At 37.9% G+C, this 20,463-nt stretch overlaps 1 protein-coding gene across 5 annotated transcripts in view; it reads left to right on the forward strand.

Moving 5' to 3' along the window:
* The first annotated feature begins 2,563 nt into the window (after positions 1 to 2,563).
* LOC117968203 (SLA class II histocompatibility antigen, DQ haplotype C beta chain-like) overlaps positions 2,564 to 20,463 on the forward strand; it is a 401,218-nt gene continuing 383,318 nt past the window's right edge. For 2 of the 5 annotated variants that reach the window (XM_059009106.1, XM_059009105.1), the window contains exon 1: positions 2,564 to 3,018. In XM_059009106.1, the coding sequence (XP_058865089.1) occupies positions 2,916 to 3,018 (103 nt within the window). In that variant the 5' untranslated portion in view covers positions 2,564 to 2,915. Of the gene's footprint in view, positions 3,019 to 12,980; positions 13,127 to 20,463 lie in introns of those variants that run through there. The other 3 variants (XR_009310938.1, XM_059009104.1, XM_059009107.1) reach the window with 2 other exon arrangements.

Consider the following 20,463-nt stretch of genomic DNA (forward strand, 5'->3'; position numbering starts at 1 on the left):
CAGAACACACACTGTGACTCACTGCCACTCGCTCCTCTCACATCTTTATCAAGACAGCACAGAACACACACTGTGACTCACTGCCACTCGCTCCTCTCACATCTTTATCAAGACAGCACAGAACACACACTGTGACTCAATGCCACTCGCTCCTCTCACATCTTTATCAAGACAGCACAGAACACACACTGTGACTCACTGCCACTCGCTCCTCTCACATCTTTATCAAGACAGCACAGAACACACACTGTGACTCACTGCCACTCGCTCCTCTCACATCTTTATCAAGACAGCACAGAACACACACTGTGACTCACTGCCACTCGCTCCTCTCACATCTTTATCAAGACAGCACAGAACACACACTGTGACTCACTGCCACTCGCTCCTCTCACATCTTTATCAAGACAGCACAGAACACACACTGTGACTCACTGCCACTCGCTCCTCTCACATCTTTATCAAGACAGCACAGAACACACACTGTGACTCACTGCCACTCGCTCCTCTCACATCTTTATCAAGACAGCACAGAACACACACTGTGACTCACTGCCACTCGCTCCTCTCACATCTTTATCAAGACAGCACAGACACTGACTCACTGCCGCTCGCTCCTCTCACATCTTTATCAAGACAGCACAGACACTGACTCACTGCCGCTCGCTCTTCTCACATCTTTATCAAGACAGCACAGACACTGACTCACTGCCGCTCGCTCCTCTCACATCTTTATCAAGACCGAACAGACACTGACTCACTGCCGCTCGCTCCTCTCACATCTTTATCAAGACCGAACAGACACTGACTCACTGCCGCTCGCTCCTCTCACATCTTTATCAAGACAGCACAGAACACACACACTGACTCACTGCCGCTCGCTCCTCTCACATCTTTATCAAGACCGAACAGACACTAACTCACTGCCGCTCGCTCCTCTCACATCTTTATCAAGACAGCACAGACACTGACTCACTGCCGCTCGCTCCTCTCACATCTTTATCAAGACCGAACAGACACTGACTCACTGCCGCTCGCACCTCTCACATCTTTATCAAGACAGCACAGAACACAGACGGGCTGTACACGTATAATTAATTAACAACATTTAAACATTATCGACACTGGTTTCTTTTAAACTGTTAGCTAAAATTTAAAAGCAATTTAAAATAAAATGCTTAATGGTTGCTATAAACTCGCTTCCTTTACTCAAAGATGCAATATAAAGTTTTAACCATATCAATTTAAGGCCTTGGTACGCCAGTAAGGCAATAGAAATATCAACGCCGTGGATGAGAGGAAAATAATCCAATCAGCTTTTGTGCAGAAGTTAATTGCCATTGACTGATGTTCAATTGTAAACATGAGGGAAGGACATATTTTCTTGTTTTGAAATGAACACGTTATGAATGGATTTATGGAATACCTGCTGATAAAGGCGATTCAGAGTATCATCATTATCATCATTTATTTCTTAGCAGACGCCCTTATCCAGGGCGACTTACAATTGTTACAAGATATCACATTATACATTTATTCACATTATTTTTACATACAATTACCCATTTATACAGTTGGGTTTTTACTGGAGCAATCTAGGTAAAGTACCTTGCTCAAGGGTACAACAGCAGTCCCCCACTGGGGATTGAACCCACAACCCTCCGGTCAAGAGTCCAGAGCCCTAACCACTACTCCACACTGCTGAGTACGAGTAATCACACACCCCTATTCTCTGTGCACATCCCTAGTAAATGCAGAACAGTGTTTTTTATTTCAGCGTCCATTTGGGGGCAAGTAGTACAGCCATTACTTGATACACCTGTTTTTGTAAATTCATTGGCTTCAAATTAGTTTCATGATTCTGCTTTTGACCTACAAAGCTATTGTAATTTTCATAATATAACTGGAACCTTTTTAGAACAAGGACCAGTGGTCACAAATGGAGATTAGATAAAGGGGCATTCAGAACAGAAAATAGGAGGCACTTTTTTACACAGATAATTGAGGGTCTGGAACCAACTCCAGTAATGTTGTTGAAGCTGACACCCTGGGATCCTTCAAGAAGCTGTTTGATGAGATTCTGGGATCAATAAGCTAGGGCAGCAGTGTGGAGTAGTGGTTAGGGCTCTGGACTCTTGACCGGAGGGTTGTGGGTTCAATCCCCAGTGGGGGACACTGCTGTTGTATCCTTGAGCAACGTACTTTACCTAGATTGCTCCAGTAAAAACCCAACTGTATAAATGGGTAATTGTATGTAAAAATAATGTGATATGTGAAATAATGTATAATCTTATAACAATTGTATGTCGTCCTGGATAAGGGCGTCTGCTAATAAATAAATAATAATAATACTAATGGCCTCCTCTCGTTTGTAAACTTTCTTATGTTCTTAACTACTGTGTGCATGTTTCTGTGTATTTTTGGGAATGAGTTTTGCACATCCTGCAGATAAGGAAATCGTAAAACTTCATCTACCACCTCTGCCTAGAAACAGCTGATTTTTTAAAAGAGTAGATTTGATTGGTGCAGTTCCTGAGCAGTGGTGTGTAAATGTGCGGCTCCCCCCCGCTCTGCTCACTCTGTGTTTCACTCTGTACAGTATCAGCCTCTCAGCTCCAGCGTGTTTCACTCTGTACAGTATCAGCCTCTCAGCTCCAGCGTGTTTCACTCTGTACAGCAGCAGCCTCTCAGCTCCAGCGTGTTTCACTCTGTACAGCAGCAGCCTCTCAGCTCCAGCGTGTTTCACTCTGTACAGCAGCAGCCTCTCAGCTCCAGCGTGTTTCATTCTGTACAGCAGCAGCCTCTCAGCTCCAGCGTGTTTCACTCTGTACAGCAGCAGCCTCTCAGCTCCAGCGTGTTTCACTCTGTACAGCAGCAGCCTCTCAGCTCCAGTGAACAAGCAGCCTTCCTTCAGAATGGGAACCTCTTCATTGCAGATCTCCAGCCTGTACACACAATGCCTGTGGGGGCTGGTTCTGATCTCTCTGTTTTGCAGTAGCAAAACCAGCTTTGGAGTCGGTAAGTAAATATGTGTGTGTTTGTTTGATTGAATTAATTTAACTAAACCAATTAGTATTTATACTGTCAGCGGTTATTTTGTGAAGTATTGTATATGAATCTGATATACATATTGTATGTATTATTGTAGGAGAAAGCAGATGACCTGACATTGATGGAAAGTTAAATATTAAGATAGAATAAGTTAAAACACTTTGATATTTTTAAAAACATTGTTATCTTTAAGATAATACTTTTTACTTTCATACCAAACATGAAAAAATATTTTGTTTCATTGAATGTTTATTGTCACGCAAGAACACTCTTGCATTCTGGTGGGTGTTATTGTGTGATAGAAGTGTGCAAACTCTGGATTTCATAACAATATATAGCTATGCACTGGTCCAAAATGTGTTTACTGGGACTTATTAGGGCAAATAGTCTTCTTTGTGGAACTGCATCCAAAAGGGGCAGTTCCTTATTAAAAGTATAAAAAACTAATATTCACATTGCTAAATTGCACCATCAATTTTCCTGTCTCTTTAAACATTTCTTGTTTGTCTTCCTTCGCTGTTGGAATCCATGTTGGACATGACATACATTTTGCCTATTACAATTTAGAATTAAAAGTTGTAACTGTGGCTGTTCATGTCAATTTTTTTTTTTTTTTACTTACGTAGACTAGCTGCCATCAAACAGCAAACCGTCTATTTTCCACCAAGCAATCATTTTTAGTCCGGCAGCCGGTTTCTGATTTGAACTTCCAATATACTGTTTAAAAATGGTTCCTTGTGTGGCACTGAGATGTAAAACCCAATAGCAAAGCAAATATGAACCATGAACTTTTTTTGGCATATCTAGTCAGTAAAAATATACATTGCTGTAGGGCATTGAAACTGAACAACCAGTCTGTTTCTAAACTAAATGAAAATAATAAACAATAGAATACCGTGATAACACATCAGAGACAAACACTGCACTTTCAACCCACTACATTGCAATCATATGTAATCATACCTGGTGTGTATTGCATTTATAGAAATTGACTAGTAGTTGTAATGTACTTTAGCATCTTATTACAATGTGGATGCGTATATTTTATAATGCTGTTGTTTCATGACCTTACATTTGGCACTCATCATGTAAAGTGAATAGAAGTGCAAATCGCTTTTGCTTATATGTATGAAATGCAGTGTGCAAACCAACTGGTGGGTGTGTGGTAAGCTGATGCACTGTTCTGAATTCTGAGATTTGGGATACATTTCAAGCCTAACTACATGCAAGTGTCTTTTATAGATGTCTACCATATTCCTTCGAAATTAAGACACCCCTGAATTTAAGATGCAGCCCAAATTTCCCATCCTCAATTTGTTGAAAAAATAAAACAAATAAATCTGCATTTACAAAGATACAACCTCAATTACGCATGTGGAAGCAGTTTGCAGCCGCCTGCTATCACACAGAGCATTACAGTTATGTGCTGCTTCTCATTTCCAGTCGTGATTACTCACACCTGTTTTTCTCCCATTTGTGAACCGTTGTATTGCTTGGCATGTCGAAAAATACGAGGGTCTGATCAGCATTTCCGATCTGTCCAAGCTGGTACTGTTTGTTAGAACGGAGCCTAATAGCGAAACGCTGAAATTGTAAAAGCTTCTCTTTGAGTTCCACAGGAAGCTAATGACGCTTCTTTGAAAATGGCTTCCTGTATGTCATGGATGATTCGAAATCAGCAGTAACGTTTTGATTGGTCTTTTCTCAGCAGTAAGTCACATTGCTGCTTGTGTATTTGGGTAGTGATGAACCGCCTGTAAGCATGGATATTCTAGAATATGAACCGCCTGTAAGCATGGATAGTACAGAATATGAACCGCCTGTAAGCATGGATATTCTAGAATATGAACCGCCTGTAAGCATGGATATTCTAGAATATGTACCGCCTGTAAGCATGGATATTCTAGAATATGAACCGCCTGTAAGCATGGATATTCTAGAATATGAACCGCCTGTAAGCATGGATATTCTAGAATATGAACCGCCTGTAAGCATGGATATTCTAGAATATGAACCGCCTGTAAGCATGGATATTCTAGAATATGTACTGACTGGTACCCAGAAAGCAAATGCCTTTTGGTGAGGAAATGGTCCGGTAAAACTGTAAGTGGGGAAATGCAAAACAGGCCGAAATAAATCGGGGATGTAGGAACCAGTGTTTATTTTAATGTAAGGTGCACATTTTCTTTGAAATGGCACCAGGATAAATAGTTGTAATAAATGCTATTATTTTGAAAATGGTCAAAGGTAGTAATGGGAAAGAAGCTTCGGCTGGTTCGACCCTACATGAACCACATGAGGCAAACAGTGTCACAAACCAAAGGTTTATTTGGTTTAGTTGAACCATTACACATGACCTGTGTGTTCCTTTTAGGAATCCTTTGACGTTTCAGACATCCTTTGACGTTTCAGACATTGACATGAAACGAAACGTAATGACTTTACTGACAATGTCAAATTTCTACCACAGTATTCATGGTCCGCTGTTTCAGGCAAGCTGAGTTTCAGACAAGTTTTACAATGTTTTTTTATATAGAAAATCATAGCGGCTGAAATGATGTCCCCCCCACAATCAATATTATTAACCTGACGTGTACTTCTACATGGAAGTATTGCTTATCGCCCAGTTAGTGGAGAAGTAAATTGTAATCTGCTTTAGAGGTAGCACCACTGTTAAGTGAGCAAATAGGTTTCAATTCCCTGCTGGTACAAAAAAATATTTTGTAAGTTTGCATAGAGTAGAAAAACATCTTGATTGTAATATTGTACTCCAAATAAATACAATAACCTAACAGGACATTGTTCACTTTTGAAGGCTGTACAATCTTATATGAACTGTTTAATGTGCAAATGCATGAAGGAAAATAAAACATCTATTTAAGGTATTGGGAACTTTGCAGTATGACTTCTTTAATGGTTGAGTGGCAGCGCGTTGCATGAAGCACAAAGCTTGGTCCACATGCTGGTTCAAATCCAGGGTGTGTGTGTGTGTGTGTGTGTGTGTGTGTGTGCGCATAATATATGTATGTATGTATGTATGTGTGTATATATGTGTGTGTGTGTGTATATATATATATATGAAAGAAAAGTTTTTTTTTTTAAATGTACACAATTTTTTAAAAGATTAAAAAACCTTTTTTCAGGACGTTTCGGGCAAAAGCCCTTCAGCTGTTCAAAAAGAAAAGTAAACACAGTGCAGTAAACTTGTTGTTCAAGAATAACTTTCTAATTAACATTACTTTATATAAACTTATATTTACATTATCATGCAATGCTGGCTCTGAGGATCAGTCTTGATTTGGCCTCCCCAGCGCATCAGCATGCACAACTTTTGAATGAATTGTTTATTGATTTATTTAAATGTTATATATTTATTGAAGTTAATTAGTACATTCTTTTTTGTTGAGTCCCACTGGCATAATCGTGTTCAGTCTATTTATCCATGTCTTTTATTCTATGTCGCATTGTCTAATTTTAGCTGTTCTAATGCTACAAACTTTACATCATTTATGTCATGTCCTTGACGGGTGAAGTGCTGTACTATTGGTTCATTCATTTTTTTATTTCTAAATTAGTGAAAGGTGGTTCAGAATTCCTTTATATATAGTAGTTCCAGTCTCTCCAACATATTTTATTTCATCACATTTTTCACAGGCTATTTCATAAACAACATTGCTATTTTTACAGTAGGTATTAGTTTTTAGTGGATATGTGGTGTTTCTATGTTTAATTATATTTTTACTTTTGTCCATGTATTTATACACTTTACATGTATTCGTATAACCTATTTTGTCAATTTATTCTTTTATGTTTACTGTGAACTAAAATATCACCTAAATTTTTTGTATTGGTGCGCATGCGTACCTGCATACCAGTTACGTGAACCTCTGATAATACTGAATATGGAAATGACAAAAGAAAGGGGACCCTGACACAATCTGACCCTTTCGGGTTTCGTCACTTTGTGAGAGCCGATGGTCTGTGAAAGGCTTGCGCCAATGACTAGGGTTCAGAACTTTTATCACTTCTGAGAAATAACGCAGATTTTCCCGATAAACGAATCTGATGTAAAATGTTATTTGAGAGGTATGCGGTTTCTCATGTAATTTTTTATGTGAGGTGGAATTTAAAAAAACATACTGTGTATAAAGATATTGTTACCATCAATTGTACAATGTGATAGGTGTTACAGAAACTTGGTTGTCTGAGAGTGATGGAGACGAATATAATATTAGTGGGTACACATTGTATAGGAAAGACAGGCAGGACAGAAGAGGCGGAGGGGTAGCGCTATACATAAGAAATAGTCTTGAAGCCCAGGTGTTAAATCAGGACAAAGAAAGCAATGCAGAATCAATATGGGTCAGAATAATGGACACAAATTCAAAGGGCATAATAATAGAAGCATGCTATAGACCGCCAAATTCAGACGCCGAGCAAAAAAATCTGTTATACAATGACATTAGAAATGTGTGTAGAAAAGGAGAAGCCATACTAAAGGGGGATTTCAACTTCCCCTGTATAAAATGGAAAAACCCGGTGGGGAGCACAACAGACGAAATTGAAATGGTGGAAATGACAAATGACTGCTTCCTAACGCAATTTGTCAAGGCACCGACTAGAGGGGAGGCATGCCTTGATTTAGTCTTTTCAAATAATGAAGACAGAATAACTAAAACGGAGGTCAGAGAGCCATTGGCAAACTCAGACCACAACATGGTCTCATTTTGAAGTGATTTTTAAAACCCAAAAAGTAATGACTAAAGCTAAGGTTTACAATTTTAGAAAAGCAAACTATGAAGGTATGAAATAGAGACTAACAGAAGTAGATTGGAGTAAAATAGAGAAAACATCCACAGAAAAAGGATGGCTGTTTTTTAAAAATGTAGTACTAGAGGCGCAAAACAATTACATCCCAAAAGTAGACAAATCTAAAACAAAATGGCCAAAATGGTTTAATAGATCAATTAAAAAAATTATTCAGTGAAAAAAGGCACTTTACAGAGTGTTTAAACGGGACCAAAAACAAAGTACACAGAAAGAGTACTTGGAACTGTAAACACAAGTCAAAAAGGAAGTTAGAAAGAGAGATAGAAATGAACATTGCTAAGGGGGCATAAACTAATTTTAAAATGTTTTTCCAATATTATAACAGCAAGAGAACATTTTTAAAGAGGAGGTTAAATGTCCAAGACACAAATGGCAAAATCACAGATGAAGAAAAAAAATAGCAAATATATTAAATGATTACTTTTCACAGGTTTTTACAAAGGAGGACATGGACAACATGCCCCACATGTCGACCTGTTCCTAACCAGTTTTAAATAACTTTAGCATAACAGAGGCAGAAGTGTTAAAGGGACTAGGAGCTCTTAAAATAAACAAATCCCCTGTTCCGGATGAGATCCTCCCAATAGTACTCAAAGAAATGAAAGAAGTTATTTACAAACCGCTAACCAAGATCATGCAACAGTCTCTTGACACAGGGGTTGTACCGACAGACTGGAAAATTGCAAACGTAATACCGATCCATAAAAAGGGAGACAAAACCGAACCAGGTAACTACAGACCAATAAGCCTGACTTCTATTATATGTAAACTTTATTATATGGAAACTATAATAAGATCCAAAATGGAAAATTACCTATATGGTAACAATATCCTGGGAGACAATCAGCATGGTTTTAGGAAAGGGAGATCATGTCTAACTAACCTGCTTGATTTCTTTGAGGATGCAACATCGACAATGGATAATTGCAAAGCATACGACATGGTTTATTTAGATTTCCAGAAAGCTTTTGACAAAGTCCCTCATAAAAGATTAATTCTCAAACTGAACGCAGTAGGGATTCAAGGAAATGCATACACATGGATTAGGGAGTGGTTAACATGTAGAAAACAGAAAGTACTGATTAGAGGAGAAACCTCAAAATGGAGAGAGGTAACCAGTGGTGTACCACAGGGATCAGTATTAGGTCCTCTGCTATTTCTAATCTACATTCATGATTTAGATTCTGGTGAAGTAAGCAAACTTGTTAAATTTGCAGACGACACAAAAATAGGAGGAGTGGCAAACACTGTTGGAGCAGCAAAGGTCATTCAAAATGAACTAGACAGCATTCCGAACTGGGCAGACACATGGCAATGACATTTAAGAGAAAAGTGTAAAGTATTGCATGCAGGCAATAAAAATATGCTATATAAATGTCATGGAGATACTGAAATTGAAGAAGGAATATATGAAAAAGACCTAGGAGTTTATGTTGACTCAGAAATGTCTTCATCTAGACAATGTGGGGAAGCTATAAAAAAGGCCAACAAGATGCTGGGATATATTGTGAGAAGTGTTGAATTTAAATCAAGGGAAGAAATGTTAAAACTTTACAATGCATTAGTAAGACCTCATCTAGAATATTGTGTTCATTTCTGGTCACCGTGTTACAAAAAGGATATTGCTGCTCTAGAAAGAGTGCAAAGAAGAGCAACCAGAATTATGCCGGGTTTAAAAGGCATGTCATATGCAGACAGGTTAAAAGAATTCAATCTGTTCAGTCTTGAACAAAGAAGACTACGCGGCAATCTGATTCAAACATTCAAAATCCTAAAAGGTATAGACAATGTCGACCCAGGGGACTTTTTCAACCTGAAAAAAGAAACAAGGACCAGGGGTCACAAATGGAGATTAGATAAAGGGGCATTCAGAACAGAAAATAGGAGGCACTTTTTTACACAGAGAATTGTAAGGGTCTGGAACCAACTCCCCTGTAATGTTGTTGAAGCTGATACCCTGGGATCCTTCAAGAAGCTGCTTGATGAGATTCTGGGATCAATAAGCTACTAACAACCAAACGAGCAAGATGGGCCGAATGGCCTCCTCTCGTTTGTAAACTTTCTTATGTTCTTATACCTAGTATAAATTTCATGAAAACTACAAGCTAGTGTACAGCTCATCCACATGTCACTATCAACAAATTCATAATGAAGCTCTGAAATACTAATGCTGGTACTGTATCCCAAACAATACTGCAAACATGAAAACGGTTTAATCTTTTAAAGTTATACCACCAATCTAATTACATTATCAACCCGCGACTCCTTAATATTTACCGCGGCTGTGTTTTTGAAGTAGCCCAATTCCGCGGGAAAACCACGGACCTGGCAACACTGGGAAGTGGAGACGAGAAGGGAGCGGATGTAAATGTGAGTAGTACATGTGCTACTGGATTAAATACTAAATCTAGAGCCTTTGACTTAGCGGTTTTCCAGGTTCAGATGTATAGGTTAAAGTTTACTATTTAAAAGGGAGAAAATAGATAACTACTCAAGGTCTCCACACACCAGACACGATGCGATTTTTTAAATTTGTCAATGTAATATATGTCTTTGTGTACGATGCGTTGTGTGATATTTTTCTTCAGGATGTTAAAGGACCACCAGACACAAACTGAAGTCTTGCAGCTTTATTCTGAAAGAAATAAAATAAAGAAAATAAAAATAAAGCTTGCTGCACAGTAAGTAATCTCCACTCTGCATTCGCTGTGGAGAAACCAACACAACCAAACAAAACGGCAGCGTTAGCATAATAATAATTGGTAATTAATCATAACAAAAATATCCTCTCACTTAACTTTCCTTCCTTTCTTTCCTTTTTTTACCATTGTTAAATCTGATGACAGATAAATCGCAATCTACACTGAACCAGCTCTACATAAAACAAAACGGTAGAGCACATATTAACAAAAAGAAATTAACAAAGATAAATTCTCTAATTTACATGTTCATTGTTTTTCCTATACACAGCAAATACTTTATGTGGTTACAAAATAAAACATATACGATCACGTCGAGTGATCAGATGACAAAAACGTTTTTTTCCCCAACTTTTTAGAGAGAAAGATAACACGTACCTCTCAGCAGGCAGCCATATTGAGAGGCAGAAAAACAATCTCACTCCCAATACACCACCCACTATCCTTCCCAGAATGCAATTTGTATACAACTTTATTGATCTAATGAACAAAAACAAAATTCAGTGCATTAAATAAACAGTACTTTGGCGTTCCAGTGAGATGTATTAATATATAAACATTATATCTTCTCCACTACATCAACGAGACATTTTCGCAAGACAGAGGCAATGCGACAGGCTTGAAAACTGCCAGATCTATACACTGTTCAAAATTACTGTTTACAGAACTATGATCAAGACTGCTACATATTCGTCAACATGATGCGGAAATTATGAGTGTTTTCTCTGATGGTATTTCAACATACATGTTAATAAATCATACACAGCAGGCTTATCCAGTTCCTTCGAAACTGACTCCTAACTTTCACCTCTATCTTTATAATTGTGATGCCCTCTGTCATAAAGCTCAGGGTATTTCTTGAACGGCAAGTATTGTTTCCTCCGTCATTTCGGATACCGTTTCACCCTGCAGGACCGCGTGCATTGAAGCTGTTCTCTGATTGCTCAATGCTCTAGTTGACGCGCGTCAAACAGCAAAAAATAGGATTCCATCCTATTTATTTCGTGTCGCTCCAGTGCCACCCTAGTGCCGCTCCTGCGTCGCCTGTCGCGTCTCTGTGGTGTGAAAGATACTTGTCAAAAGTATACGTTCTATTCATTTTCACACATCGCTGCACAATTCCGCTTGCCACACCTCGTCTGGTGGCTAGCAGCTTAGAGTTTAGCCAAAACCCAGTTAACAGCTATCAGCATCTGACTGAAACGGTCACCCGCCAGCGCTTAAATTGTTTACTGTAAAAGACAATGAAGCTTGATTCTAGAGGACTTGACGACCTGCCTGGACCCGTGCCATCTGACGTTCAGCTTGTAGACGCGCCGACACTCGGGAGGACGGAGATCCCGGCCACCGCCATATACCTGCAAGACGGACGACACATGCCTCACACCCCAAGCCTGGCACCCTTTAACTCCGCCTCTAACTCCACCTCTACAGTGACGCAATTTCCAAGTCCTCACATTGATGCACTGATCCCACACGTGTGAAGTCGTTTTTTTTTTGTTTGTTTACGGAACCTACTTTTCTATGTATTGTCAATGTCGTAACATTTTTCAAATAATGAATACATCGGCATTGCGTTCTAAATAAACCATTTAATCATCATTACATTTATAAAGGCAGTATTTAATGCGCTTACGTTTCCATATAATATATAGAAAAGCAGTAATCGTTATCTATTTGCGGTATGTAATGTATGTAAAAAAAAAAAAAAAAGACAATCTGCAAGCATTGCTGGGAATGGTCTTGATGTCAGCGTATTTAAAAAATATTGCTTGATACTCTATGATTAATATACTGCCCTCCGCTTCTTTGGAAACTGTTCAATTATCCGGTTGTTTCTATTGCAACAATACTGTTAGAACGGAACCCTATAAAAATGTACCACTGGATTTTGGAACAAGGTACGATGGTATCTGTGAAAGTCCAATTGTATTGTATAATATATGTATCCTACACCATCAATGTTCAATTCCCTGTGTTACAATAATGCTGTACAACCATAATAATAATAGTATAGCTACACTATAGAACCGTGGTACATTTTTATAGGGGTAGAGCTTCACACAATCTACATTTACTTAATCGTATTAAAGTAAGAATGATGTGTGTCATTCTCATCTTATTTACAATGTAAAATTGACATGCTTACATGTCTGTATAGGTTAGCCTAGGTATACACAATAAAATATAGGAAGCTGAAGTTCAGGTCGTCACTCATATTATTTGCATCCCCGTTCTGTCCTTTAAGCTCATATGCCAATTGATTTATCAGTTGAATGATTATCCCTTTGTTTAAGTCCCTTTGGTCATATCATGTTGACCTGCTTTTTTGTCTGTGAGTATCTGTCACAAGGCTGGCTGGTAGTGACACGTCAAACCCGGAAGAAACACACAGACAGACGGTGGTGATGAGTAATGCTGAGTGCAATGGTGGCACTCAGCGTTTAATAACAAATAAATAAAAAGGTTGAACCAACAGAAAACAGGACACGGCACTTGCGCCAAAACAAAAAGACAAACAAAAACGGACTAGACAGACAAACACGGTGAGCAGATATTTTATCTATTCTTTTTAACTTTAACTTTACCTCCGTCTCCAATCCCGTTCTCCACTCACCGAACACCCAACCCCGAGTTTGTGAAAATATGCTGCTTTTATGCAGTTGTACCGAGACTCGATTGCTAGTCAATCATTCAATTGGAATCTCGGTACAACTGCACGTGAATTAATTAAGTGTACTCCCGTGACCATACATTACATTTTAACCAGCACGTGAAGTGATTTGTGCCATCCTCGTGCCTAAATACAAATCTACATTTTTAAATACACGTGAAACACAGACCCGTTTATATCCCGTGTACCATCTCTATACACCAACATTTACACGCAACACGTAACATACAACATATAACACACAAATGCACACAGGGGCGGGGCACATTGCCACAGTATCCCAAAAGGATCATCCCTTCTACAAGTGCATGTAACCTGGACCAGCATGGATTTGTGTGTCACACATGAGAATGGAGTTTGTATGTCATAGCTAAATATCCCTGTGCCATGTATTTACATATCCTAAATGAAATACAAACTGAAATTAGAATTTCAATGTAGATGTAAAAGAAAAAATACAGGCCTGCGTAAACCATTAACAGTTATATATATATAATGTGTGTGTGTGTGTGTGTGTGTGTGTGTGTGTATATATATATATATATATAAAACTGTTAATTTGCAGCATGCACAAAGTGAATTAGATATAAGGTATATTCACCCCTGGACATGTTCAAATAGATATACCAGCATGTGGATTAGTGTTTAGGGCTCTGGACTCTTTACCGGAGGGTTGAGGGTTCAAACCCAGGTGGGGCACTGCTGCTGTACCCTTGAGCAAGCAGGTACTTCACAGATTGCTCCAGTAAAATACCCAGCTCTATAAATGGGCACAAATACAAGGCACTTTGAATAAAAGCATCAACTAAAAAATTATCTATAGCAATTTATGTCCATATGTGAAACACACACACACACACACACAATACAGCAATTTCTCATGTAGTCACATAGAGATGGTGTGAACGTGTGGGTTGTAGTGCGTGGTGAATGGGTGATGCAGGTGCTCCAGACAAGGACACAACACAAAGTCCACGGTTCAAGTTCCTTTTATTTCCTTGACCAGCAATTAAATAATAAAGCTGGCTCTACCCAGCAATGGGTATTGCCAGCGCTCAAAACAAGGGGTTGCAGTCCCGAAATAATAATCTCAAAACACAAACACAACACAAACACAGACACGTCTCCGGACAGTGAGTGCTCGAGTGCAGGTGCGGTGCTGGATACAATGATGCCGGTTAAGTGCAGGTGCGGTGAAGTCCGGGTGAATCGCTGGCCTCAGGCTGCAGCTCCCTGATCGTGCTTAATCAGTCTGACAAAGACAAAACACACACCGTTGCAAAACAAACACAGCACTTAACGCTCCTTCAAGACAGTCCTCGTTTCCTCCCATCAACCACAACAAAGGAACCGATTATGGCGTCACGTCCCCCTAAAGTACCCTCAGCCCCGCCCCCTCCGATAGCTAGTTCAATCACGTCTCCTCCAATTCATGAATGAAACTTTGCTTACCGTACTAGGGCGAGTGACGCCATCCCTTTCCTGAATGGCCGGCTCCCGAATGAACTGCCGAAACATTCAGTACGGGGCACGCAATTCCTGCTGTACAGTGCTCTCACAGGTCGAGAGGGAGATTGTTGATTCAGATTCATTCGCTCTTTGTCACAGATGGTGATTAAATGGGTCTCTTTTAGCAAGGTGCAGTTGTATTGAAGTGAAAGTGGTTGCCTATAGGTACAGGTGGTGGCTAAAAGTGGAACTGAAGACAAACCAACCCTAACCTTAACCCCAAACCCTAAATAACAAGCTGTGATGCAAATAAAAATCCAACTACAGCCTCGTATTAAAGATTATAATCACTGAACACGTCTGTGATGTTTGTTGGTAGAGAAATGAATTAGTAGAAAGGGAGTGGATTTTATCTGTTCCTATTAAAATTGGAAGATTTTTTGATTACATACACAACATACACATAGGGTAGCAGTGTGGAGTAGTGGTTAGGGCTCTGGACTCTTGACTGGAAGGTAGTGGGTTCGATCCCAGGTAGGGGACATTGCTGCTGTACCCTTGAGCAAGGTATTTTACCTAGATTGCTCCAGTAAAAACCCAACCGTATAAATGGGTAACTGTATGTAAAAAATAATGTGATATCTTGTAATAATTGTAAGTCACCCTGGATAAGGGCGTCTGCTAAGAAATAAATAATAATAATAATAATAATAATAATAATAATAATAATAATAATAATAACAAGGAGTTCTGTAACCACTGGGGGTCTTAATGAAGAACTTGATTACAATCTTTGCAGGTTTTTGTAGCTGTCTGTAAATCTCCAACTGCTTAAGAGCAAATCAAAGGGTAAACTTGTCCAATTAAGCAAATTAATTCAAATCAGGTAATGAAGGCCTCAGGGGGATCAAAAAATGAAAACCTTCTTGCCCCAGAGTTCTGCGCCCCTGACAAAGTAGATGTAACACAGTCATTCATTCACAAAGTAGATGTAACACAGTCATTCATTCACAAAGTAGATGTAACACAGTCATTCATTCACAAAGTAGATGTTAACACAGTCATTCATTCACAAAGTAGATGTAACACAGTCATTCATTCACAAAGTAGATGTTAACACAGTCATTCATTCACAAAGTAGATGCTAACACAGTCATTCATTCACAAAGTAGATGCTAACACAGTCATTCATTCACAAAGTAGATGTAACACAGTCATTCATTCACAAAGTAGATGCTAACACAGTCATTCATTCACAAAGTAGATGCTAACACAGTCATTCATTCACAAAGTAGATGCTAACACAGTCATTCATTCACAAAGTAGATGTAACACAGTCATTCATTCACAAAGTAGATGTAACACAGTCATTCATTCACAAAGTAGATGTTAACACAGTCATTCATTCACAAAGTAGATGCTAACACAGTCATTCATTCACAAAGTAGATGTAACACAGTCATTCATTCACAAAGTAGATGTTAACACAGTCATTCATTCACAAAGTAGATGTAACACAGTCATTCATTCACAAAGTAGATGTTAACACAGTCATTCATTCACAAAGTAGATGTAACACAGTCATTCATTCACAAAGTAGATGTTAACACAGTCATTCATTCACAAAGTAGATGTAACACAGTCATTCATTCACAAAGTAGATGTAACACAGTCATTCATTCACAAAGTAGATGTTAACACAGTCATTCATTCACAAAGTAGATGCTAACACAGTCATTCATTCACAAAGTAGATGCTAACACAGTCATTCATTCACAAAGTAGATGCTAACACAGTCATTCATTCACAAAGTAGATGCTAACACAGTCATTCATTCACAAAGTAGATGCTAACACAGTCATTCATTCACAAAGTAGATGTAACACAGTCATTCATTCACAAAGTAGATGCTAACACAGTCATTCATTCACAAAGTAGATGCTAACACAGTCATTCATTCACAAAGTAGATGCTAACACAGTCATTCATTCACAAAGTAGATGTAACACAGTCATTCATTCACAAAGTAGATGTAACACAGTCATTCATTCACAAAGTAGATGTAACACAGTCATTCATTCACAAAGTAGATGTAACACAGTCATTCATTCACAAAGTAGATGTAACACAGTCATTCATTCACAAAGTAGATGTAACACAGTCATTCATTCACAAAGTAGATGTAACACAGTCATTCATTCACAAAGGAGATGTAACACAGTCATTCATTCACAAAGGAGATGTAACACAGTCATTCATTCACAAAGTAGATGTAACACAGTCATTCATTCACAAAGTAGATGTAACACAGTCATTCATTCACAAAGGAGATGTAACACAGTCATTCATTCACAAAGTAGATGTAACACAGTCATTCATTCACAAAGTAGATGTTAACACAGTCATTCATTCACAAAGTAGATGCTAACACAGTCATTCATTCACAAAGTAGATGCTAACACAGTCATTCATTCACAAAGTAGATGCTAACACAGTCATTCATTCACAAAGTAGATGTTAACACAGTCATTCATTCACAAAGTAGATGTTAACACAGTCATTCATTCACAAAGTAGATGTTAACACAGTCATTCATTCACAAAGGAGATGTAACACAGTCATTCATTCACAAAGTAGATGTTAACACAGTCATTCATTCACAAAGTAGATGCTAACACAGTCATTCATTCACAAAGTAGATGCTAACACAGTCATTCATTCACAAAGTAGATGCTAACACAGTCATTCATTCACAAAGTAGATGTAACACAGTCATTCATTCACAAAGTAGATGTAACACAGTCATTCATTCACAAAGTAGATGTAACACAGTCATTCATTCACAAAGTAGATGCTAACAGTCATTCATTCACAAAGTAGATGTAACACAGTCATTCATTCACAAAGTAGATGTAACACAGTCATTCATTCACAAAGTAGATGTAACACAGTCATTCATTCACAAAGTAGATGTAACACAGTCATTCATTCACAAAGTAGATGTAACACAGTCATTCATTCACAAAGTAGATGCTAACACAGTCATTCATTCACAAAGTAGATGTTAACACAGTCATTCATTCACAAAGTAGATGTTAACACAGTCATTCATTCACAAAGTAGATGTAACACAGTCATTCATTCACAGTTGTCTGAAGGTTTTTTTTTATTTCAAAGCACTTATTTATTTGTTTTGATTGAAGTCCTGCTTTCCTGTCAAAAGTACTATGAAAACAAACAAGGACATCAAAATTGCAAACAAATAACTTTATTACAAATATATAATGCAGTTTGGATATTAAAAATTAAAATGCAGTTATTTTTGACAGATATGTTTTTATGATATAGCAAGAAATAATGAATGTACACTTGCTTTTTTGTTGTTATTGCTAAAACCAACTTTGGGGAGATTAAATCAACATTTAGACCCATCCACTAAAACCAAATTAGAAATATGCACTTAACAGCAGTTTGATTTATCATAAATGGGCACTTTCTTCTACTAATAAAAACAACCATCGTTAAATTCTGACTTTGCGATTAGCTGATGGGTCAAGTTTTAATTTAATTCCCCCATTTCATTTACACTGAATAAAGGGTATGAATAATTATGGAGCCTACTGTATTTGCAAGTGAGTATTCCTGAGCATTCTCTATAAACATTTAAATAAACATATGTAAACAATACGTATTAATGACTTTATGCACAATATTTTACTTGAAATGCATATTGTTCACTAAATATATTAAACAACCTTCAACAATGTTACATGTAAAAACCATTAAATAACAAACCATCACACTGCACTGCACCTTTTAGATGGACATCCAAGTGCTTTTTTAAATGGTGGCGTTTATTGGGTTTATATTTGTTTGGCTGGCAAAATGGACAGTGGTACAATCTGCAGCATTGGGTACACCGTTTCACCTCAGGCAACACTCCTCCTTTCACTGCTGTTATATGTAACTGAAATACAAAGAGCAAATTACAACATGATTAATAACCTACAATTAATATACATCAGTGTATCTACATTGAGACTGGATGAAAATAATTTTCAAAAAAAAAAAAATAATTCTATGTAAAAATAATGTGATATCTTGTAACAATTGTAAATCATCCTGGATAAGGGCGTCTGCTAATAAATAAATAATAATAATGATTTGTAGCTAATGTGAAATTTAATAAACACTGATGTATATTGGCACAGTGAGGTATATTGAAGAACTAGTGACAATGGCCTCATACTCAAAGCATTTTTTGCACATTTTGTATAGCATCATTTTTTTTAGAGCTGCAAATGTTGACATAAAATGCAGGTTATGAAGTATGATTTCCTCATACACGACATCTTTACATATTAAGCATGTGTGCTGTGACTTCTTACATTTTATTCCTTTTAAAAAAAGTGTCAATAATAGCAAATGTGTGTAAAATGCTTTGAGTAGAGAGACCAATGTTTCTGTAATTGATGCATTGTTAGGGTGTTTTACATTATATATATATATATTACATTACAATGCAAAATGTAAGTTTTAAGTTTTGTTTTCTGGGGACACAAGCCTGGTGTAACCTGAGCTGTTACAGTCAGATCAAGGCAGTACAAACTAGTTTATGCAGGGAATGCTGAGTGCTTGGTTAGATGAAAAACTGGTCCTGCAGCTTTTGGATTCTCCATTTCAGGCTGCAGAGTTAAGAACATAAGAACATAAGAAAGTTTACAAACGAGAGGAGGCCATTCGGCCCATCTTGCTCGTTTGGTTGTTATTAGCTTATTGATCCCAGAATCTCATCAAGCAGCTTCATGAAGGATCCCATGGTTTCAGCTTCAACAACATTACTGGAGAGTTGGTTCCAGACCCTCACAATTCTCTGTGTAAAAAAGTGCCTCCTATTTTCTGTTCTGAATGCCCCTTTATCTAATCTCCATTTGTGACCCCTGGTCCTTGTTTCTTTTTTCAGGTCAAAGAAGTCCCCTGGGTTGACATTGTCTATACCTTTTAGGATTTTGAATGTTAAAATCAGATCACCACGTAGTCTTCTTTGTTCAAGACTGAATAGATTCAATTCTTTTAGCCTGTCTGCATACGACATGGCTTTTAAACCCGGGATAATTCTGGTTGCTCTTCTTTGCACTCTTTCTAGAGCAGCAATATCCTTTTTGTAATGAGGTGACCAGAACTGAACACAGTATTCTAGGTGAGGTCTTACTAATGCATTGTAGAGTTTTAACATTACTTCCCTTGATTTAAATTCAACACTTCTCACAATATATCCGAGCATCTTGTTAGCCTTTTTTATAGCTTCCCCACATTGTCTAGATGAAGACATTTCTGAGTCAACATAAACTCCTAGGTCTTTTTCATAGTTCCCTTCTTCAATTTCACTATCTCCCATATGATATTTATAATGCACATTTTTAATGCCTGCATGCAATACTTTACACTTTTCTCTATTAAATGTCATTTGCCATGTGTCTGCCCAGTTCTGAATGCTGTCTAGATCATTTTGAATGACCTTTGCTGCTTCAACAGTGTTTGCCACTCCTCCTATTTTTGTGTCGTCTGCAAATTTAACGAGTTTGCTTACTATACCAGAATCTAAATCATTAATGTAGATGAGGAATAGCAGAGGACCTAAAACTGATCCCTGTGGTACACCGCTGGTTACCTCGCTCCATTTTGAGGTTTCTCCTCTAATCAGTACTTTCTGTTTTCTACATGTTAACCACTCCCTAATCCATGTGCATGCATTTCCTT

This window comes from Acipenser ruthenus, chromosome 38, assembly GCF_902713425.1.
Source record: "Acipenser ruthenus chromosome 38, fAciRut3.2 maternal haplotype, whole genome shotgun sequence".
NCBI classification, from domain to species: Eukaryota; Metazoa; Chordata; class Actinopteri; order Acipenseriformes; family Acipenseridae; genus Acipenser; species Acipenser ruthenus.